Here is a 22,780-nt window from a genome sequence, read left to right on the forward strand (position 1 = left end):
TAATAAACTAGCGAACCAAAATTGATGATTTGACTATCAAAATTTTTAGAAAAAAAAGCTTTACCAGAATCCATTAAAAAAATAGTAGTTACTATTTTAAAAAATAAAGTTGATTTTGCTAATGGTACACTTGTGTGTTTAAAAATTTTTAAATTGCTATAAAAAAATTGCCTGATAAAAATAAAGAAACACGTCTTTTTTCATTTTAACGAAATTCTATTTCATCGATCCATAATCGTTTAAAAAACCCCGCATACAATGACATAAGATACACTCTGTATATAACATGTATTATACGTCTTATTTATACTCTGTCGATGGATTTTCGATTTTAAACTGTTCTCATTTGACGACGGCAGGACACGTCAATGTAACAAAATATGTGTTTTAGGCACCTTCTAATGCATACTAGATTCAATTCTATAAATGGTTTTCTTGAAGTTAATATTTATATAAATTCCAAAATTGTATAACTGTCATTCATTTCCAGTACGGACGCATGTATCGGTGTCCTGCTAATCATATAATATATTAATATACTATAGCTGATCCTGTGAACTTCGTTGCTCATTAAAAATGCCAACTCTGTATAAACAAAAATGTCCACTGGAAATCTCAAAATCCTTGTTTGAGCACCTCCCGGGGTTGGTCGTCTGCCTTTTTAAATTAACCTATCTTCTGTCCAGATGTCTAATATATCTCTGTAAATCTATCTCTGTATTAAATTTCATCGACATCAGTCCTGCCGTTTAAGAATACATAAATGACACACACATAGATAGACAGACAAACATTAATTTATATATAATATATAGATTATATTATACAAATATTAAACGTCATACAATACATTACGATCATTCAAAATCGGAAAAATCACAACCGAAAATAAAAAAAAACATTAAATTAATAATGTAGATATATTATAGTTGTTATAAATTATTACATCATTAATATAATTGTTATAACGGTTATAATAATATTTGTTCGGGAAAATACGTTTAAAAGTTAAAAAGTCTCCTTTGTCACCTTATATTGTAATCAAAGTCGTCATCGGTCGTCGAATTTGAGTCCAAAAGCCAGTCTGACATTTTTGCTCTGTGATGCACGCGTATTGTGATAACTGCTCTCGGTACTTCAACCACACGACACAGTTTGGAACCCAACGCGTAACCGTATAAAAATCTCATAGTCGTAGGCTATAAATGATAAGGCTTGTTATTATCAGTGTTTTTGTTTGTTACGTTCATAGTTTTTTCAACGCGCTTAAAGTATTTCAATTGTGCGATTTACTGAGGTAGTATGTTTAAACTAACCGACGATTGTATCATATGTTGGCCTTACGTCGTTGAAGTTTTATTTTTATCTGTTCCTACCGTTTATTCCGGATTGGCGAGTTTCTCGTAGCTCTAAGAGATATCTGAAGTTCTGCGGTCGGGGTGCAAGAGATTATTTTTCGATTTGCTCGGTTGTTCAGGGCTTAGCGCGAGGGAAAACTATACCAAAAAAACTATGTCGAAAAAAATGTTTAAAATGTCAGCGAAGCGAGACGATCGCCGCCGTCCGCCTAGGCTCACTATATTATATCCTGACCTGATTTTTTAAGCTCTACGTTAAAACAGATACACTTTTGAAAAATCTAAATGTTCAAAAAATATATAATATACCTTTGACGCGACGCTGCGTTTTTTTTTTTTTTTTTACTTGCAAGAAGTCACGCGATGGACGAAGCACGAAAATTTGTTTTATACACTGCACCATAATGTATGTCACACGTTCATTTGTATTGCCCCTTATAATATAATAAAACGGTTTATTATTCAGAGCGCTAATTATTATCGCGATAATTCGCCAGTCCTATTATTGATGTAAAAAATCGACCGTTTCCAGCGCAATAAAAAACCTGCGTGTCGTCCATCCGTTTGTACGCCTTGCTAAATGTATACTGACCATACCTATATATACCGTGCTTTATTTAGTTTAATTAAATCGACCAATCAAACGACCGTATAGGTAAATCTGACGATACTATTTTTATTTTTTCTCTGTGAAGTACGTGATTGTTTGTTTTGTATCGACATCGATAAAAATTGTTTTTACCGTAAGTCGTAACTGTATTTAATAACTTTCATTGTTGGTTCACCTATATGATATTATGCACATAAACTATACAGCCATGCTGTTAGCTTGGAGTATAATATCAAAAACCTCATGATAAATTGTATATACCTATATAAAGATATTGTGTTATTCTACGTATTTATCTACCTTCACAAATATATCTAGAACCAATTTTAATGATACCTATCATTTTCACCTTGGTATAATTCAAACTGGTATGTAATATTATTATATTATTTAATGACTTTTTATATATACTTCGCGCTCCGAACGAAATCCCTGCAGTGTCAATCCTATAAACAATTTCGGAAATGGGCGTCGGATAATACTCACTCTCATTATATCATCCTGAACTCGTTACACACACACACACACACACACACACAAAAGTATACATATAGACGAAACACAGTGGCCGATAGCGGTGAGGATATCTCTAATCTCTTGTCGTCTTATTTTTCTCGGGTGTATATCAAGCCAGTTCACTCCAATTAAACTCTCTCCGTCCAACCGATCCCGAACACGAATTACCTCATCAATTTCGATCCTAAATTTAATATTTCTCGTTCGGCGATGTGTACCTGATATTATATTATTTTAAAAGAAACTCTAAAATTACACGTGGGCTTTGGCGATTGTCGTGTATGGACGGTTATCAGAATACTGTAGTTGTTATCCATCGACACATTATATTATTATATAAATATTAGAAATTTTACAACCACTCGTTGGCAAGCCGCTCGTTAGAAAAATTAACTAATTACCTAGGTAACTAACAAATATCTTCAGTCATCTACGGAATAAATATATTATTATTTTCATGTTATTCGTCTCTTATACTATACAGCTCTGTGCGTAGGTAGTGATTAGCTACATACTAGCCTGTGAGTTGTCTTTCAAAAAAATTCAATACCATAAACTTTTTTGAAAATTGTATAGTTGATATGCGGAAACATATAATTCATAAAGATTTTACCATGTTATTAACGAATAAGCATATCATAATATATGATAATATTACATAATATTTGCATGACATAATATATAAAATTAGATATTTTCGACAAACTGTTTTCATGGAACCACTGTAGTTAGCCGAACTTGAATATAATTTTATAAAACGATGTGGTTTCAAACACGTATAAAAAATCTTCTCGATCATCCGATATCTTAAGTGACTGTTCGTTCAAAACTAACATAATCTCCTAACTAACAATATCTTCCCAAAAATGTATTGTTTTATAACACAACACGATGCCAATTCTATCTTTTTGTTTAATTGCTATAAAAATAGTCATGCACTTGTCTAAGTATTTATAAACATTTAATTAGTTTTTAAATAGGTTTATAATAATATTTATATTATAAAATCAATGGACTTTGTAGTTTGTACGCCATTTGGTACATTTTATTATTATACCACAAATGAATTATTAAGGCTTTATTTGTTCATATCAGTATTGAAACTTTTGTGTACACGTCGAGATTAATATGAATCAGGAAACCCGTTAAAATGATATGCTTTGTTAAACGCGTAGTTCTTCTGTGCTTAACGATCTAAGATAATTTAAAGCTCTTTATTATTGTTCACTGATATGGTGTATACTGGAGTATGACTATTATTTTGAGTACATAATCCAACTCTTAGTTGGACCGCAGTTTAATAGAATGCTTTAATGCTTTATGAAATTTGTAACCGTAAAATTATATTTTTCTCTCAAACAAATGTATTTCGGTGTACTCGGAACCATATAAACGTAAATGCAAAAAAAAAATGTTCAAGTAGGTAACCGCTCTTTTATAAGAGGTATGAGTCGATTGTACCTCGTCATCGAGTAAGAAATAGATATTATGTTAAATTTAAATTCAATAATAAATCATTAGATACGAAAAATGATTATGAACAGAGACGACCTGACAAACCTATATTGATAAAAATATTTTATTTTATTATATTTATATTTTTAGTAGGTACAGTAATTTATCTTACTACTAGCTAATCCACGCACTTTGTTGCCCGTAAAAATGACAAATCTTAAAACAATTGTGATTGTTCAACTCTTTTTGGGTGTAACTCAAACTTACTTGCAGTAAGTGCAAATCAAACACCCTGGTAGGCTATCAGGGTTAGGTAACCATCCTGGTAGGTAATCTAACTGTGTCGGATCACGAATAATGTGCAACAGCGTATCAAGTAGGCAATCCACCTGGGGTGGATTGCAGACACGACGATCAGTGGCTGTACGTGCAACTAAGCCACCTTTGTAGGCAATGTGTGAAAATTCAATTTGATGCATACTTGTACCTGATTTTCCCGATAACCAATGGCAACGAATAAAATAATAAATACTGATGTCTTTTGTTTATTTATCCTATAACCAATAGCAACCATTTATAAACAAAAATTTCCAACGTAAATCTCAAAATTCCTGTTTGGGCACCTCCTCGGGTTGGACTTACCGGGTCAAATTGTGAATCTAAGCCATACAGGGAACTACTCAAAATTTCATCAACATCGGACCAGCTGTTCTCAATTGATTAATTACTATACATATTTCACACCATTTATATATATATATATATATATATATATAGATAGATTATATAAAAAATGATATATTATAATACGATACAAATTCAAAAGCTACTTCATAAATTGCATTATTTCCCCTTAACCATACCATGGACTTCCAAGTATTTAATACAATTAACACGTTTATTTTAATTATTCATAATAACTAATTATTTATTCACTTTATCGGACTAAATGTATGCCTGTGAAACTCACAAAGAATGTAGCTTTCTATTAGGGAAAGAATTTTTGAAATCGGTTCAGTAGTTCCAGAGATTACCCTAACAACTCCTCTTTATATAATAGTATAGATTAGTAATACGATAGGTTGAATTAGTTTTTTTGGAAAACACAATATTTATTACATTATTAATTATTATAATGGTATTATTATTATTACACATTATTGTTATTACAATAAATGGCAATAAATTGAAATTAACCTCAATATTTTGAAAATGACATTATGTTTTTATAAATATAATTATATAAGTAAATGTTTAAGGCTTAAGACTTCGCCAATAGTATTTTTGAATTACAACCAAAATTACTAAAATCGTTATCCTTCGTTTAAATATCTAATTTTATGTAACATCAATCATGTGTTAATAAAAATCGTACCTATACTTATGTGTTTTCATCATTTTTAAATTGCAATAAGAAAAATGTAAGTAAGGAGTCTTGCATTAAGCTTTCAAACTTTATGACCAAGCCTAAGAAATTGTATTTATGCTTTAATAAAGCTAAAAAAAATTGTCAACATTTCAAATGCCTATAAATGCCTATAAAAGCTTTTACATAGTCAAAATATTTTAAAAATTTCATTATAAGTATAGAAATTATTAGACAATTATAATATAACTAACAGTTGAACTACAGCAAAAAAAAAATTAAAACTATTTGATAAGAAATCGTGATTTAACATGTGACGATCCAATTTCGTCAAATTTATACTTCAAACACTCATTAAAAAATATTTGTGGAATTACACTCAACTTTTTTTATAATTCTTGGAAAGAACACTTTTGTAGAACCTTGTATTACATTTTCAATCGTTGGATATGAATATTAAAAACTGTATGAATTTTTAACTACAAAATAATTTATACATTTTTGACGAATTTCAAACACTCATAAAAATGATTGTAGATTTATTCTCAAATTTGTTTTTACTGATACTTATAGAAGATTAGAAAGATAGAAAAAAAAAATGTTAAATCTCTTTAAGTACTTAGCTCAAAATACTTTGAAAACTGTATTACCAGGTATGTATAGAAAATATTAATTTAAACATTTGGTAAAAATGTAAAGTACTTATCTGTGGTTTTTAATTACATATAAAAAATTAATAAAATTGATTTTTAGAAAATTGGTTTTGCAAAACATTCCCGTGTTTCCCAATTTTTTAATCCAGTCACGAAAAACATTATTGTGTATAATTTAATATTGACCTCCTCTCTCCTCCACCATATTAGAAACCAACTAGATTCACTTTCCAGCCAAAAATGATATTATTAAAGTTTTAAAGTATTTTTACAAGTGCACTATGTCTTCAGACACAAAAATAAAACTCAAATCATTGTAAGTTCAATACATTTATCAGTCCGCTCAGAACCTTAAATTAAAGGTATTTTATATTATATTTAATTTAAAAACGTGGTTACTAGTAGAATAGTAATAGAATACTCCACGTCCACTTAAAAGTTATTTTCTTATCATACTTATTTATTCATTCTATAATACGCGCCAACCCCCATAGCCTGTTCTAAAAACTCATCTCATTCTAGAACTGTGTCTGCAACAAATATTTATTTTTTATCTTAATTTTGATTTTTTATTATCAAATACGCACTAACACATATTATATTTTCGTCATTTAATTACACTAGTAATAAATTAACTAATATCAATAACATCGTTATCTCGGTTTCGAAATACGCCGAGTTGTATATTATACTATTGGAATACCGTTCATGTTTGTTTAATTCGTACAAAAATAATATTTGTTGAAGCGGTATTTTCCTTCTCATGGGCTCACCATCATATTGATTATATAGTTAACAGTTTATTATGAGATGCAGCGACTTCAATCAAAACTTTTTGCCTACCAGTAGGTACGTCATAAACTCTAACGAACAATATTCCTTTTGCTTGTTCATTAAATTTGCCTATCAAATAAAATTCCAATTAAGATTTAGACGAATGACGAAGACAACGGTGTTGTTATAAATTTCTCTCCGTCTTGTATTTAACTTATTCATAGTAAAATTACTCTGTCTTTTTTTGTTTACTCTTGTTCTCCTTAAATTCTCCCACGGCAGCTTCGATGACAAAAGCTGTAGTATGCATTTGCACAAAGTTTGTTTTCGGTTGTCAATACGAGTTCCGAAAACTTTTTTTTTGATTTTGATTAAAAAAACTTGGATAACAAAGCACAATGTGAATATGGTCGTTATGAGTACAAGGTGAATCTAACGTTCGTGTCATATTGTGATATATTGGACAACATATAGTACAAATTTTCTATGAACATTTTTTTATTTATTTAAATTGAGAATTATTATTCAAAAGATTTTTCAATAATATTTCTAATCAAAATCCTATGAATCTTTTATTTCGTTTACAATAACTACGCAAAACTTTCAAACGTATTAAGCTCTTATCGTTGTATAAGTTTGAGTATAGAATTATACTTTAATGGTACAATTGCAATCAGGGGTGGATCCAGAGTAAACATTAATTTTAATGTATGACGCACAAATATTTATCTAGTCCACTTTTGAACATTATAAAAGTATCAAATTCATTCACGAATTATAGTGTAATATATCCCTAGTTATATACACGGGTATAAAAAAAAAGGTAATCATGTACGGGTGTGGTGTAATTATTATGGTAAAGTATTTCGAATATAATGAACGGATCTAAAAATTGTTAAATTTAGCTGGGGAAATTGACCGAATTGTTTAACGTGAAATAACTTGAATAGCTAGAAAAACAAAACAAAAAAATACCATTCAATAGATATATTATAATATTATATAAGACTAATAACAATTTTCGCATTGAATAATGATACATTTTTCTAAATCTTATAGTATTTAAAACGCGTCATCTAAAAAAGTATAATTTGTTCATTTATAATAATGTATTAGCTTTTCTCATATATTTTTTAAGTCACTTAAATTTTATTACCTAACTAATTTACTAATCGTTCAATTCGCTGTGGTTCAACTTTACGCTTTTTATGTGATTCTATAACTTAAGTTATCGGCTAAATAAATGGTATTTTACATGACAGTTTCAATTTGTGATCTTTATAAAATAGTCTTGAAAAGGAGAAAGTTAGAATGACTTAAACGATTTTTGCGCGGTAACAAAATAACGAGGGGAAAAAGTCAAAACAGGAAACAATAATATTTATTGTTATGGCTATGGGAAATACTGGTAAAGATAACATGCGCGTAGGGAAACCAGAAAATTATTGCGGAAGTTATCCTTTTAAAAAAGAGTCAACTTCAGATAGGAAGAAGGGTGAAAAAGCGGTCATGACAATTCTTATTGATGTAAAAGCAGAAATATTTTTCTTTGGAAAAAAAACATTATACACATGGGTTTTCTTATATTAAATAAGAAAAACATTGTGCTGATTTGTTGTAAAACTAAATACAATCTGATATAATGCAATTCCACTTAAATTGGAAAAAACGTTTGATAGTCAATTTAAGTTTACATTTGAGCAATCATAGTTTTATAATAATATATTAGTAGCTTTTTAATAAAAAAAAGTTTACATTTGATTATTTTATCACTAAAACATGTTCACTAATTTTACTAAAAACATAAAATACAATAAATATACTTAATATACAATATACATGTTTCCTAAAATACAATTTTAAAATTCATTTTATCATAATTTTTAATTTTATCATAATATAATTAAATATATAATTAATATAATATAATATTATGATAATGAATTAATGTTCTATCTAAATAGGTACCCAATTAGATTAAATTTAAATCAATGGTTAAAGCAACTGTAGAGTTTTTTATAACAGATAAAAGTCAAATTTAAAAAAATTAATTAAAACTAGAACATACAGTTTTATTTTTTAAATCACACAATTATTATTTTATAATATTGTAATGCTTATTATGTATCTGCTATAAATAATATATATTCTAGGATAGAAAATATGTTTTTAACCTGTAAATTACCTTTTTATTTTAAGACAATAAATTATATTGATTCTAATCCAAAGTTTTCTATTTAAACAGTGAATTAACTTACGATTTTTCTTATAATTTTATCTTGGATTTGTTTATGAAAATGTAAAGCTGCATAAAACTGGACTAATGCACATGACAATATGAGAATAAATCTCCAAAATAAAATCTCATTTATGAAATCTCTTGATTTTGAAAAAAAAATATATAATATTATTTACTGTTATGTTAGATAATTTTAAAATTGTAATTCATTAAAATATGAAGGTAGTTGACCACGTTGGAAAAAAACTACCTAATTAATAATAATAGGCAATTAACAATTATTTTTATCACGTTTTATAATCGTTTTAAATATGCGAAATTCTGAATCTTATTTATTTTTCCCGTTGCCAATGTTTTTTTTCCCTTCTATACTCTTCAGCAGTTTCAGAATACATTTTTAAAATGCCAGTCCCGAAGTAAAGTTTTGTTCCATGTTCGCGCATACATTTAGCTTATCTCTGAACCAGAGGATGGTCTTTAGGTTCCGCGCATAACCTATAAATCCGTTGGCCGTGATTTATTAGTCTTGATTTCTTATGAAAGTTGGGACCTTCTTTTTGGAACTCTTTTGCGAGTGGTGAATGCTGAGAGAAAAGTTTTCGGATTTAGTGACGACAGTGACTGTGAATTTAAATTGAATGAAATTTTTACCATATAATTCTAAAAAACTAAAAATGAATGACGGAGTGTGAAGAAAGAAGAAAAGTCTGCATTAATAACTGTGATAACGTAACAACCAACCGTATAATAATATGGGTGAACATGATTTCAATTTCCTTTAAATTTCTTTAACTAAAAATGATTACATTATTTAAATGTCTAAAATCCCAAAAGCAATACGTAGTGATGCCCTTCTAACGCTATAATCATTATTTATTGAAAATATATTTCTTAATATTCTCATTAAAGATTCTAAAAAAATGTAAATCTCAAAATAAGTAGCTATTCGAAACTGTGTGCATCGATCTAAACTATATTAATTCGACTGAAAAAAACTTACATACACGCATGAACAAATTACTTTTGAAAATATCAAATTTTTTTATCCGTACATGTTTTGTAGTATATTCACGTAAATATTTTTCTTTCTCGAATTCAATATAAAAACATGTGCATGTTATAATGTATATAAAATAATAAACATTAAAAAAATGTGTTTCGCAGCATAATATAATTTAACCACATTACTGTTGTACCGGAATCTTATGAAACGCTCCAATGCATCACGATTTCTATGAAATATTACAGTTTAATATTGGGACGGTGGTTAGTTTAATTGCTTAGTTTGGATAAATAATATATAATTTGAAATGTGGACGGCAAATAATAACAACTTTAATACATTTTAAATCAAATGCGTAAGTACTCGGGTTTTTTTTTTTCAAAGATTTTCAACATCTATGGCAACACTATCATTTGTAGGTATGCGAAATCGCCGTAGCTTTTTTTATTTTATTTTTTATATATATACGTAAGTACAAAATTCCCCTTTGTGCATTGAAAGCTGCAAAGTATTCTATTAAAATGGAGAAAAAATAACAATAAAATCGGCTAGAAAAAAAACGACATCCGAGTATTTTTTTTTCTAGCCGTCCCGACGTAGTACGGCGCTCACTGTATAATATAAGTGCTGCAGTGTATCCCATAGAAAGTTTGCCACGAGTCAAAGGCCACTTAAGCTTTGTCACATGATCAAAGCTGTCTTTTACAGATGATTTTCTACCATTCCGGGTCATACTGCCCTTTGATAATATCCAATAAACTGTGCATGATAGGAATGTCAAGTCCGGAAAATACAGCGAGACCAGTCAATTAGATTTTAGAGAGAGAATTAAGTTTTTCAATGTTTTACAGTTTTCTCCATCACTCCGCGCCGCCGCCGCCGCCTAGTCCACCCACTTAGAGAAAGTTGTTTGCTCGTCGGATATTATATATTATGTATTATTATTGCTTACAGTTCAAATACAGAAGAGACGGAAAGTGAGCCATGTGTAACGTTTATAACAGTATACCCAGATAGGTAATGTCTAATAATATTCCGAATTCGTAACTTCAAAGTATAAAATATATATTTTTATCGATAATATTAGATTTACAAGACCAATCAGTTTTTATCAAGACAAACTTTATTCGACGTTATATGAAATTTCCCGGTAACGTTTTTATTTAATATTACCTACAATAAACGCGCGCGATCGTTCATATAATATTGTTGTACTTACCTGCTGCTGTATCTTTATATTGGTAATAATAATATGTTTATGAACAACGCGTTTCCTCTATAATACAGCTCGTTATATAATGTTACGTTTTGCTTGTATGTTTTCAGATGGGGAAACATTTTCACAGAACTTCCATATTAATAAAAGCGTTCAACCATAAATTTCGCCTCGACTTGGAGCTCAACACGTAAGTACACCATAATATTCCTAAATGCTGTTCATTTTAGGATTGCACGTTCATCGATAAATAATTCATCTCGACGACTTGATATTATTAATGATTAATTTTTGTACACTACCTATAAACGATTAAATAACACTAAATTCGAATATAATACACACACAAAGTACGTCATAATATAGCTTTGGATAAATACTAAATAGCCGGAATTTTCATTAAATCGCTATTAATAAACTCTCCGAAACACGGTGTATGTACATCATAATATTATAAATTACATTTCTTTTTCTATCTATATCGAAAACAATACGTAGTGTATTTATATAGTGCGTAAATACGAGTTTAAAATTGATTATTAATTATAAATACGTTTTATCCTTAATTACATATTTTCTAAATATATACGTCTTTGGAAAGATGACGTAGAGGAAACAAGATTTTTAATCTACATATTTTGGATTAAAATTGTTTATTAAACGTAATATTAAGGTAAAACATTTATGTTAGGTACCTAGTTATTAATGCTATTAAACTGAACATTTTCATTATTAAAATAGTATATCAAATTTTATGTTATCAAATCCTGAGCTCAGAAGAATAGATACTTACGTATACTAACTAACTATTCGTGGATTTATTTAATTTTAAACAGATAATGTTATAAAATAATAAAATCCAAAAACTATAACTTTTCAAATATTTCAAATATTCGAACTTAATAGTGTTTATCTTGTATATGGAGGGACAGTAATATTACTATTATATACGGTATAGTACCTATCACACGCTTTAAAAACTATTTTAATTCACTAATTTTCGTTATAGACTGAAAAATCTACTTACTTTAAGTGTACATTTTTTTTATGACGATCCTTATTAAACAATATATAAATAATAAAGTTTATATGGCATTTATAATACTATGGTATCCTGCTACAAAATTGATTTTTTTTTATAAAATAATAGTATTTTTCGATAAGACTGTAATATCTAAAAAAACAAATATAATTATATAGGTGCATATATGCATAACCAGAAAACTATTATATTTTATGAGGACAAAATCCATACGAGTGAATTCTCTTGTGGCATAAGAAAATTATGCAATTTACAAAACCTGAAAATTGTATAATATTTTTGTTCTCCTTTTTAAATTATACGGTCATTAAAATACAATTCATTATATAAACGGTTTTTTTAATTTTTTTTTTTTATCGCAAATAGGTCAGAAGGAATAGGTTAAACAATATATTTTATACTCAAGTCGTTGGCACAATAATTATTACGATTATTATAATCCTACTCGTATTTCATACATCATATTTTTAAAATAATTAACATTAAGAGAAAAAAACCAGGGAAGTCTGCACTGCTCTTAGTAAGTTTCGAGTGTACCTCGTCATTGAGTAGGTCATTTGTGTAATGGATGTATTAAATATGATTTCAATCATTACATACGAATTACGATGCTGTAAGTAGATGGTGTTTGGGCCCAGATTTTCTAAGGATATTTTCTAATTTATTTATAATACTATTAGTATCTAATTTATTTTTCTATCAGTGCTATAGTAGGTTAAATACATTTTTGCTAAAAACATCTTATTTTATATAATAGAATAATTATTATTATAATATTACATCATGTACGTACGGTTGTAAATACAATGGAACCTCGGTATCTTGAATTTTCTGTATATTGAATATTTTTTTCATTATTTCACATATTTTAAATTACCTCGGTAACTCAAAGTTTCGATATATCGATTTTTTTTTTTTGGTTCTTTATTAAGACTGATTTACCGAGGTTTCACTTTATTAACTTATAAGGCACAATAGCTTTTAAATAATTAGTCTGAATGTTTTGAGTTTAATTTCTAGTCAGGTGGCACTCCTGGGAGCCTTCCTATTAATGTTATTTTATGTCTAATGTTCTTATGTCACCACACTTACTCATTAAACCTTGTTTCGTATAGATTGTAAATATACATTTTAAAATTTAAAAAAAATGTTTTTAAAAGGCAATTCGTATATAGAAAATAATAAAATATATATATTATATTATATGGGTTAGGTTAACCAGCACATTTATCGCCCTATACATGAAATCTAAAATAAAATCATAAATATTTATGTCTTTTGCAATAACACAATTATTTATAGTTCAATAAAAATTGAATTTAAAATGTTTATTGTGGTTAGACTAGATAACTAGAATGCTACAAATTTACTCAAGATTAATTATCACTTTTCTAATTTAATTGGTAGGTAAGTATTTTCATCGTCTGATATAATTGACAATTGTACACAAAATATTGTCATCATGCGGGATACAAATATCATATTCGTCCATTGGGTACAAATCTGAATCATATTATACCTATTCCGGAGACAGATTTCGTATCTATAGTGACTTAATATACGTGATTGTGTTTGAAAATTATAATAGTATATATATGGAATTGAGCGTCTCCGAAATCTGAATTATCCGCCAACGAAATGTATAATATTGGTAATACCGAAATATGCAATGTATAATTTAGTAATCGAGCTTATCGAACACTGTCAGTATTGCATGGGTATAATAAGATGATATTTATTTTATTTTAAATTACATTTTTTCTTTGTTTTTTGGAAAGGGGCAAGTGAGTATAGCCACTCTGCTGTACAGCAGGTCTCCAGTACTCCATAACAATGATTTTATAACATAATAAGAGACGAATTATTGATCTTTTGATTTGATTTCTGTATAGTGCATAATAAGGATTACCATGAAGTCGTGGTAGGAGGGGGGCAACTTCACGGGCATGTAAAAAGGGGCATTTATCTACTTAAGTACTAAATTACATTGACTTATTAACGGACTTTTTACAATTATTTGGCAATCGGTATATATTATTACACCATAATTTAGTTATTTAGGCTTTATTTGTCCGTATCTGATATATTGAAACTTTCGTGTTGGGGACGCTTTGGAATTAAATTAATCAGAAAATCCGTTAAAAATGAAATACTTTATTCACAGATATAAACAATAATTATTATAGATATCTGAGGCTTAGGTAAATGCGCGGTAGCTCTTCTGTGCTTAGGTCTAAGATAATTTAAAGCTCTTTATTATTGTTTACTGATAGGGAGTATTCTGGAGTAGGACTGTATTATTTTGAATCCATAAATGAGGAGTGCCTAGTAAATTTGTTTACTAGTTGAATTAGTCATATTATGACCATATCCATATCGCTAAATTATTTACCACAATTCTAAATAATTATGAGCTGAGAGTCCATCTGACATTATTTATGTGCCCCATAAGACAAGACGTGTCTACCCGCAGGGTATGCAAGCGCACACCCTACATACCCCATGCGCACGCCTATGTTTATAAGCTTAAACTCAAAGAGTTATCAGGTACCAAGTAGGTAACCACTCCACTGCACAGTTGTAAGTGTCGAGTGTATCCTGTAGTCGAGTAGGTCACCGTAATGGATTTGTTAAATTTGAATTCAATCATAAACCATTGCAAACATAAAACGATTTTGAGCGGATACAATCTAATACACCTATATTACAAAGTATATTTTATTATATATTAATACTTTATAGTGCTATATTATAGTAAATTATTCTAATATTAGAAGTACGATAGGTTGGATTAATTCTTCTATTAAATATCCTTGTTTTCAAACAATTTAAATTTCAAATGTCGGTTAAATACTTTATGTATAGCTACCTACCTATCATGTTATATGAATTAAGGTTAATTATTATTACTATTATTATTATGATTATTATTATAAATTGTGAAAATATATCTTTTAGATTTTTTAGTTTCAGTAAGAAGTATCTACGAGAAATATTGTATTAGATTTTCAAGCCTATGCTATACAGTATACAAATATACATTTTTAACTACAAAATAATTTTTAAATATTCGTAAATTTCAACGAACATGAAAGAATCTCGCCTAGTTCCTAAGTATTATATATTTTAAAATGTTATAAATATTACTTGGATGGAATCTTGGATTAGATTTCCAAGGTTTTTATAAAAACTAAATTTTTTTAACAATACTTAAAAAAAAAAGGTTAAAAAAATTATAATGCCAATATTATAGAGCTCAAAATGTTTGGTAAATATTTTTAAAACTTTACCAAGTATAACAAATTGTGATTTAACTAACATTTAAATATAAATAGAATCTGCAGTGATTTGAAAACTAATGTTATGTAAAAATACCCGTTTTTCCTAATCTATTTGTTTTTGTTGTTTCTTCTGGTTATATTTAAAAGTTCTAAGAATGTTCCATTTGGTAATTTCACTATTTAACAGTAATTATTTTTTACCTTCCAGAAGAATCAACTAGATCTTATTTCCTACCAAAAATAAACAGACTAATAACTAACCTCAAAGTCAAAAATTGATACATTATTCTACTATACAATATGTACACAGATAAAAAAAATACACACACACATTATTGTTAAATCAATACATTCATCGCTCCACTCGGAATCTAAAAATGGTATTTTCCTTTCTTTTTAATAGTTTTTCGCTCAGTTTTTTTTCCCCCATTCATTTTTTTCGTATTAATGATAACAATAGGTGGTGCGCACGCCTGGTTGTTTAACAACTCAAGAAACACGTTGATCATTCGGTACTGTGGCTTGGGACAATAGCTTTACCGTGTACTATTTCTTGAAAGCTGCTGCAGTTCCGCTAAGGGAAATGAGAAAAAAATATATTTCTGCTATTAAACGAGAGTGTAACAGTGCAAATGAGAACAGCAGGTCTGCAATGAATTAAAAACGCAATGTGGTTGAAAATGATTGAGCCATCGTGTCACTACCTCTCTTTATATACATATTATTATTATTATTATTATTAGAAAAAATAATAATAAAGGATTTTAAATCTCGAAATGGCAAAGTTTACGCATCGCTTAGAATATTACCATAAAATAATTTTTTTCTTTATGCTTTATCCTTCGAAATATAATATAATATACGTGTGTGTGTGTGTGTGTGTGTGTGTGTGTGTGTGTGTGTGTGTGAATAATAGTTATTTATGTTAACCAATCATATTTTGATTTAACAGAGTGAAAACGTAAAATTTTTCGTTTCTCTATAGTGTAAAATATTCACAGAAATCCAATTGCATTAAGAAACAGTATAAGCCTTGATCAGTATATTATTATTTTGTAAAACATTTATTTTTTCTGTACCTAATCCTTTATTTTACACATAAATTTCGATTACGTTGAATTTGGCAACACGGTTCGCAAATAACTAGCTAGCAATATTGTACGCAATATCAACGAAAAAATATTTTCAGAGGGACGAAAATGTGTACCTGTGTACGGTTTTATACCTACCTACTATAAATCAGTTCGTATTGTTGTATTTCACAAAATATGCCTACCTACATGGGATATGGAAATGTTATAATACCCTTTACGTCAAAATTCGTTCGATATCACTATAAGTATTGTGCGTACGCGTATTTGCAGTCATACGAATTCATTAGGCAATTCGTAGATTTCCACTTAATGATTTAGCAAAACTAATTAAAATTAGCGTGTGGTGTAAATTAAATATATTTATTATATACCTATATAATATCTTAAATTTTCCATATTAATTATTCTGTATTCATACATATTATATAATATTTGTACGACAAAACTATTACAAGAATGCCTCCATGTTCGTCAATTATTTTTTTGTGATTAATTTTCTTTTTAAATTTTAAATTTTAGACTCCGAGCAATGAATGTATTCCTTTTACAATGGTGTGTGGTTTTATTTATTTTTGTTTCTGACAACAATTTTTCTAGTAGAAAAAATTGTTTGATCATCAGATTTGATGAAGGTTTCTGGTAGCGTTATATATTGGATCTAGTTGCTACTTGCTACTTTCGGGAGTTCAAAATTGAACATTCTTTTTTCAACATTTTTAAACTTTTTATATTATTTTCATGAATATAACCTCAGCAGGAATATGTTACACTTACATAAAGCATATTCACCATCCATGATAATGCTGCTATTTATTATACATATATTAATAATTAAATAATTAATAATGTACATAATTACATACTTTTGAGGAATTTTAAATTAAATGTTCAAGCATTTCAAGGTATTATAACAATTAAATATTAATAGTATTATAAATGCAATGTTTTCTGCAAAAATTAAATCAACCTTTCGTAATACTAACAGTAAAATATCAATATCAAAAAACATATCATGGAATAAACTTAGTAATATTGGCGACACACCATCTTCCATCAGTATCGCTTTTCGTATACAATGATTTATCATTGATTTCAAATTTAACACATGGGCACATTACAGTGTACGACTCAATGACGATGTGTATTCAACACCATCTACTGTGCATTAGAGTGGTTACCTTTTACCGCCTTTTTTAAATCAATTACTTTTGGATGGTTGAGATTATAATTTTTACTTCACAGCATTTCTTCAATATGTGAAATATCCTTCATAGTTAGACTCCATATTTCTAAAACAGATTTAATATTAACTGTATAGTAGTTATTAAGGCATTAATATTATAGTCAACCGTTTAATGTTAGACTTTTTAAAAGTTTTGAAAATATTACTCTTTCTTTTTTTGGATGTTAAGTATGGTTCACATAAAATAACAAATGTATAGCAAAATAACAAACGATAAATAATTTTATAAATTTTTAACCATCTACATAGATTATTATTATATAATACCTAAGTATTATTATATGTTACGGATAAATTCAACGAGCATTATTATAAGCAGTGTGTGTTATGGCGTATTTTTTTAGTGACATCAATTTTTATAATAAAAATAATAATAATAATGGTAATAATAAATTGGATACGATATTATATTTTGTTAGGTTAGGTTTTGTCACTGATTGAGCAATCGTACTATATTCAAAAACAGATTTTGACACAACGTGGCTAACACGACTGACAGAAGATGTTATTACGGGTTTTCCGTATACCGCGGTATACGCGTAAGAGTACTTGTATAGAGAGGTATTTGTCATTCCGTCAGAACTGTACATATTATTATAATATACATATACTGGAGCCGTCGCTTTGCTCGCGTCAATTATTTTCGTCTCCAATAATATTAAACTGATAAATCCACAGTATTCGGAATTCCGCTAGAAAAAAATAAAAAATACACAGTTATAAATCCCTCCGAGCGCCGCTCGGCGCACGATCTTTCTGTACTACGGTATAATACTTGTTCAGTTTATATTGGTTTAAGAGATTTCGCTTACGCTTTCTACAATATTTTGTTGGAATCAACAATTTAAAAGATAAATAGTGCAGGGGGGTCTGAGCGAAGATTAATTGGATAAACTTTTGTTGTGGTAGTATGTACTTTATTCATATATTATGTGTATATTATTATTAAACGTGTACGCTTTATGCTTTACCGCTATTATTCTTAACTCAACATAATGATAAATAATAATAATATTCATCCATCTATTGTCTTGTCATTTGTTTGTACAAAGAAATAATTATATCAATATTATCAGTCTGAATTGCACGTCTTGTCGTTGCACGCGCGCCCACACAAACCGAACGAAAATGTTCAGATCGCATTTTAATCAATCAACAAGAAAATTATAATTTAAGAAATCACTAGTCAGCCGTCAGAGGAAAGGGGCAACTTGTTATGTATATTAACCATTGGAACTTTAAAAAATAAACTATTGAACAGAAAATCATATAACTCCACATAACGAAATTAGTTTTGGATATACTGATGGCGAGTGACGGACACCATCATTCACTATAGTATTAATGTATCACCCGCTGAATCTAACAATTTATGTTTTACCTATAATCGGCAGGTTTAATATAATATATATTGTAAAAATTCGATCAAAAACGCGCTCATCGTTATTAATGTTATAATATTGTCTCGGGGCCCGTCTTCAGAGAAACGAACGAGATGACGGTGAGATATTATAATGTTAAAAAATAACGGACGATAATATATTATTATCACGATGATGATTTCTTCTTTACTTCTCGTCTAACAAGCTACAGACGACTCGATCTATAAAATAAAGGTACCTGCAGCAGTTGTAACTTTTAGTTGCTAAAACACCACCTTTATCCGTCCGTTTTAATCGCGCAGACGTGCATTTTCTGTTCTCGCGGACACGTTAAAATCGTTAATCGACGGCACGTGCGAATTGTTGTGGGAAAAATAAAATTTTTCATTAGCCACAATACCGTGCCACTCCGTGGTATCTATTATTTTAATAACATATTACGTTTCTTTCACGATTATACGGTTTTTATTCCGTCCGATTGTCACGAGCGCGAACCGACGTCGACGGCGTACATATAACACGCACGTGTCGCTAAAAAAAAAAACTGGAAAAATGGAAAAAAGTCGTCTCGTTTCCACCCTTTTTATAATAAAAATATATATTATATATTTTTTTCACTTTATATTTAACACCCGGAGCCGTATTACTCGCTGCGCGCGTTATTATTGCTATCATCACGAGATCACGTACACTCACGCACACGCGCTCCTTGAAAACGTCGTTCTGTGTTCGCGGAATGTTCTCTGCTCGGCCGGTGATGACGAGGGTGGTGATGGCGGTGGTGGAGGTGGTGTGGCGGTGGTGGTGGAAGCTCTACTCTCTCTCGCGCCCATTAATCGTACCGATTCGTATATTAGCCCCGCGCCCGCAACATTGATCGATAGCCGTGTCGACGGCGGCGGCGCCGAAACCGAAATTTCCGACCGGACTGATATAATATTATTTTAAAACACATTTTCACACGCCTCCCTGCGGATTTTCTGGCCGAAAAGAGCGTCGGCGACGGCGGGTAGGTCGCGTGTGCGACAAGCGAGTGCGTCGCGCAGAGAGCGCGTATATGCTCATACGTGTGCCGTGGCAAGCTTTTATATATTTTTGTGCACCGGCGTATATATATATATAATATATACCGTGGTAGTGGTGCGGTAATGGATGGGCAACTCTGGGGAAATACTGGGAGCGTTGTCGGGTCGAAGACGACGTCTGCAGCAGGCGGAGAGGGTTGGTTTTCTTTCATTAGGTATACCCGTGCGTGTGTGTGTGTGTGTGTGTGTGTGTGTGTGTGTGTGTGTGTGTGTGTGTGTGTGTGTGTGTGTGTGTGTGTGTGTGTGTGTGTGTGTGTGTGTGTGTGTGTGTGTGTGTGTGTGTGTGTGTGTGTGTGCGTGTGTGTGTGTGTGCGCGCCACGACTCTCCTCCCGCCTTGGACACCACCGCCGAACTCCAGCTGGGGATAATCAATCATCGTTCTCGAATTGTCGTTTATATAACCACTGACGAGAGAATGGCATTATAACTGTGCTTCGCCAGGTCTCCCGGTTCTCGCTCTGGATGCACGGCATATCATTATTATTATTATTATTATTATTATTATTATTATTATTATTATTATTGTACATGTTGTTATATAATGTAGAGCGCGCGAGCGTGCACGGCAACTCGCCCCACACGCCTTTCGTGCGAGTGTGTCCTATCATCGGGTCCTCATTTGGCGTGTACAACTACCTACTATATTACACTGCACGAGCGCGTATCCAGAGTTTTTTTGATGGGGTCACTCAATAAATTATGAACACGTATTAAACACTCACTGTACAATATAAAATATTATATATTATATAGGATCAATAGCGCATATACTATATTATATTATAATTCTTTACACACTAAGTCCCTACGTACGACGTACACTTAACCTATATGTAGACAAATTAATTAAAAACGACGATTTCGAAAAGTAGAAACGTTTATCTTTGAAAATGTGATCGTTAAAATATCGTACAAAATCAATGAAAAATATGTATAAAATAACATGATCATTTTCGATAACAATAATAGTAGATAAATTATAATATACTTCCCTAATAGGTATAACACAATTACACAGAATCATTTATTTTTCACTTGTGATTTATAGTATTTACTTTCACGTAATTAGATTGTTCATAATTTATATCATTTAACACCTACTTTCAGATTCAACTAAAATTAATTATTCCACAAATGTTTTTTTTTTTTATAACATCTAACATGAAATTGTTTTAGAATGAATTTACATTTGTCTACGTCTTGTGCATAATATACTATATAATATACTTTTATATTGCAATTTTTTTTTAATTTTCTTATTTTAATAATTTATTTTTATCGTGATAAGAGATAAACTACAAATTTTTTTTTGGTAAAAGTTAATTCTAAAAATTAACCTTTTCATTTCAAGAACAAACTATTTTGAAGTCGTTGTTATTGTCATAAATATCCCTTGTCATTAAATCAAATTACGCGTAAGATCGTACTTGGGCATAAGTGCATAACTGATATTTAATGTTGTATCACAAAATAATAACTTTTTTAAAATTACAATAATTATAGGTATTCGAATACTGAGATCCGTAAACTTGATATACCTAAAGGTCATCTATAAAAATATAAGATAATAATAATTTTAATAGTTTTTTTTTAATATAAATGTTTATTTGTTAAAAATATTTTTTATTCTATTTATTAATATTTTATTTAAAATGAAAAATTAATTTTGCAGTTTTAGTATTTTAAATTGCACGTTTTTGCAATATATTTTGTGTTTATTCGTGCGTGTTCAACAGTTTTTTTAGTGTTCAGCCCTGGTTATATAATATTAATAGCTATACAGAAAAATGTGGAAAAATTTAAAAAGAGAAACAATAAGTTAATTTATTACTATATGACAAAGACTTTATCTATATATATTATTATACGCAAAAAAACCATCCCCCTACCCTTCCAAAGACGCCCTTAGCACATGCACAGTCCGTATTATTACTTATAAACGCGCCGATGGTCTTGCGCAGTTTATTACGATGTATTGTAATCGTATTACTCGTGTTCAAATATTACTCTAACGAAACCCAATTATTAATCCTAAGTTCCTTGACCGTGCTCGCCATTTATAATAATAATAATAATAATATAATATTGCTTCGTGTGCTGATCCCGAAAGTTCGGATTGTTTGTTCGCGCTCATATTATATGCGCTTATAACGTATCATCCTCGCAAATCAAACAACACGGTGTTGATGTTTGTTTACAATGACGCATATACGCATAATAATAATATTATTTGAGATGATCGTGTTCAGAAAACTACTGCAGTCTGAACAATGTATCATTAAAACACACGATTTGGGAACAAATAATAAAATATATAAATTATTATTATGACTGCAGCTGTACTTGATAAGCGTAGGCGTAAAATTAATAATATAACAATCAATCACCCAAATAAACGTCTCATTAATAAAGTATTTTGAATAATAACAATATTATTACAAACGAAATCCGGACGAATCGAA

At 29.6% G+C, this 22,780-nt stretch overlaps 1 protein-coding gene across 3 annotated transcripts in view; it reads left to right on the forward strand.

Moving 5' to 3' along the window:
- LOC100163277 (disintegrin and metalloproteinase domain-containing protein 11) overlaps positions 1-22,780 on the forward strand; it is a 164,535-nt gene that overhangs the window by 57,325 nt on the left and 84,430 nt on the right. For all 3 annotated transcript variants that reach the window (XM_029488038.1, XM_029488037.1, XM_029488039.1), the window contains exon 4: positions 11,301-11,380. In XM_029488038.1, coding sequence (XP_029343898.1) covers positions 11,301-11,380 — 80 coding nt within the window. The remainder of the gene's footprint in view (positions 1-11,300; positions 11,381-22,780) is intronic.

The sequence above is a fragment of the Acyrthosiphon pisum genome, chromosome A1 (assembly GCF_005508785.2).
Source record: "Acyrthosiphon pisum isolate AL4f chromosome A1, pea_aphid_22Mar2018_4r6ur, whole genome shotgun sequence".
NCBI lineage: Eukaryota > Metazoa > Arthropoda > Insecta > Hemiptera > Aphididae > Acyrthosiphon > Acyrthosiphon pisum.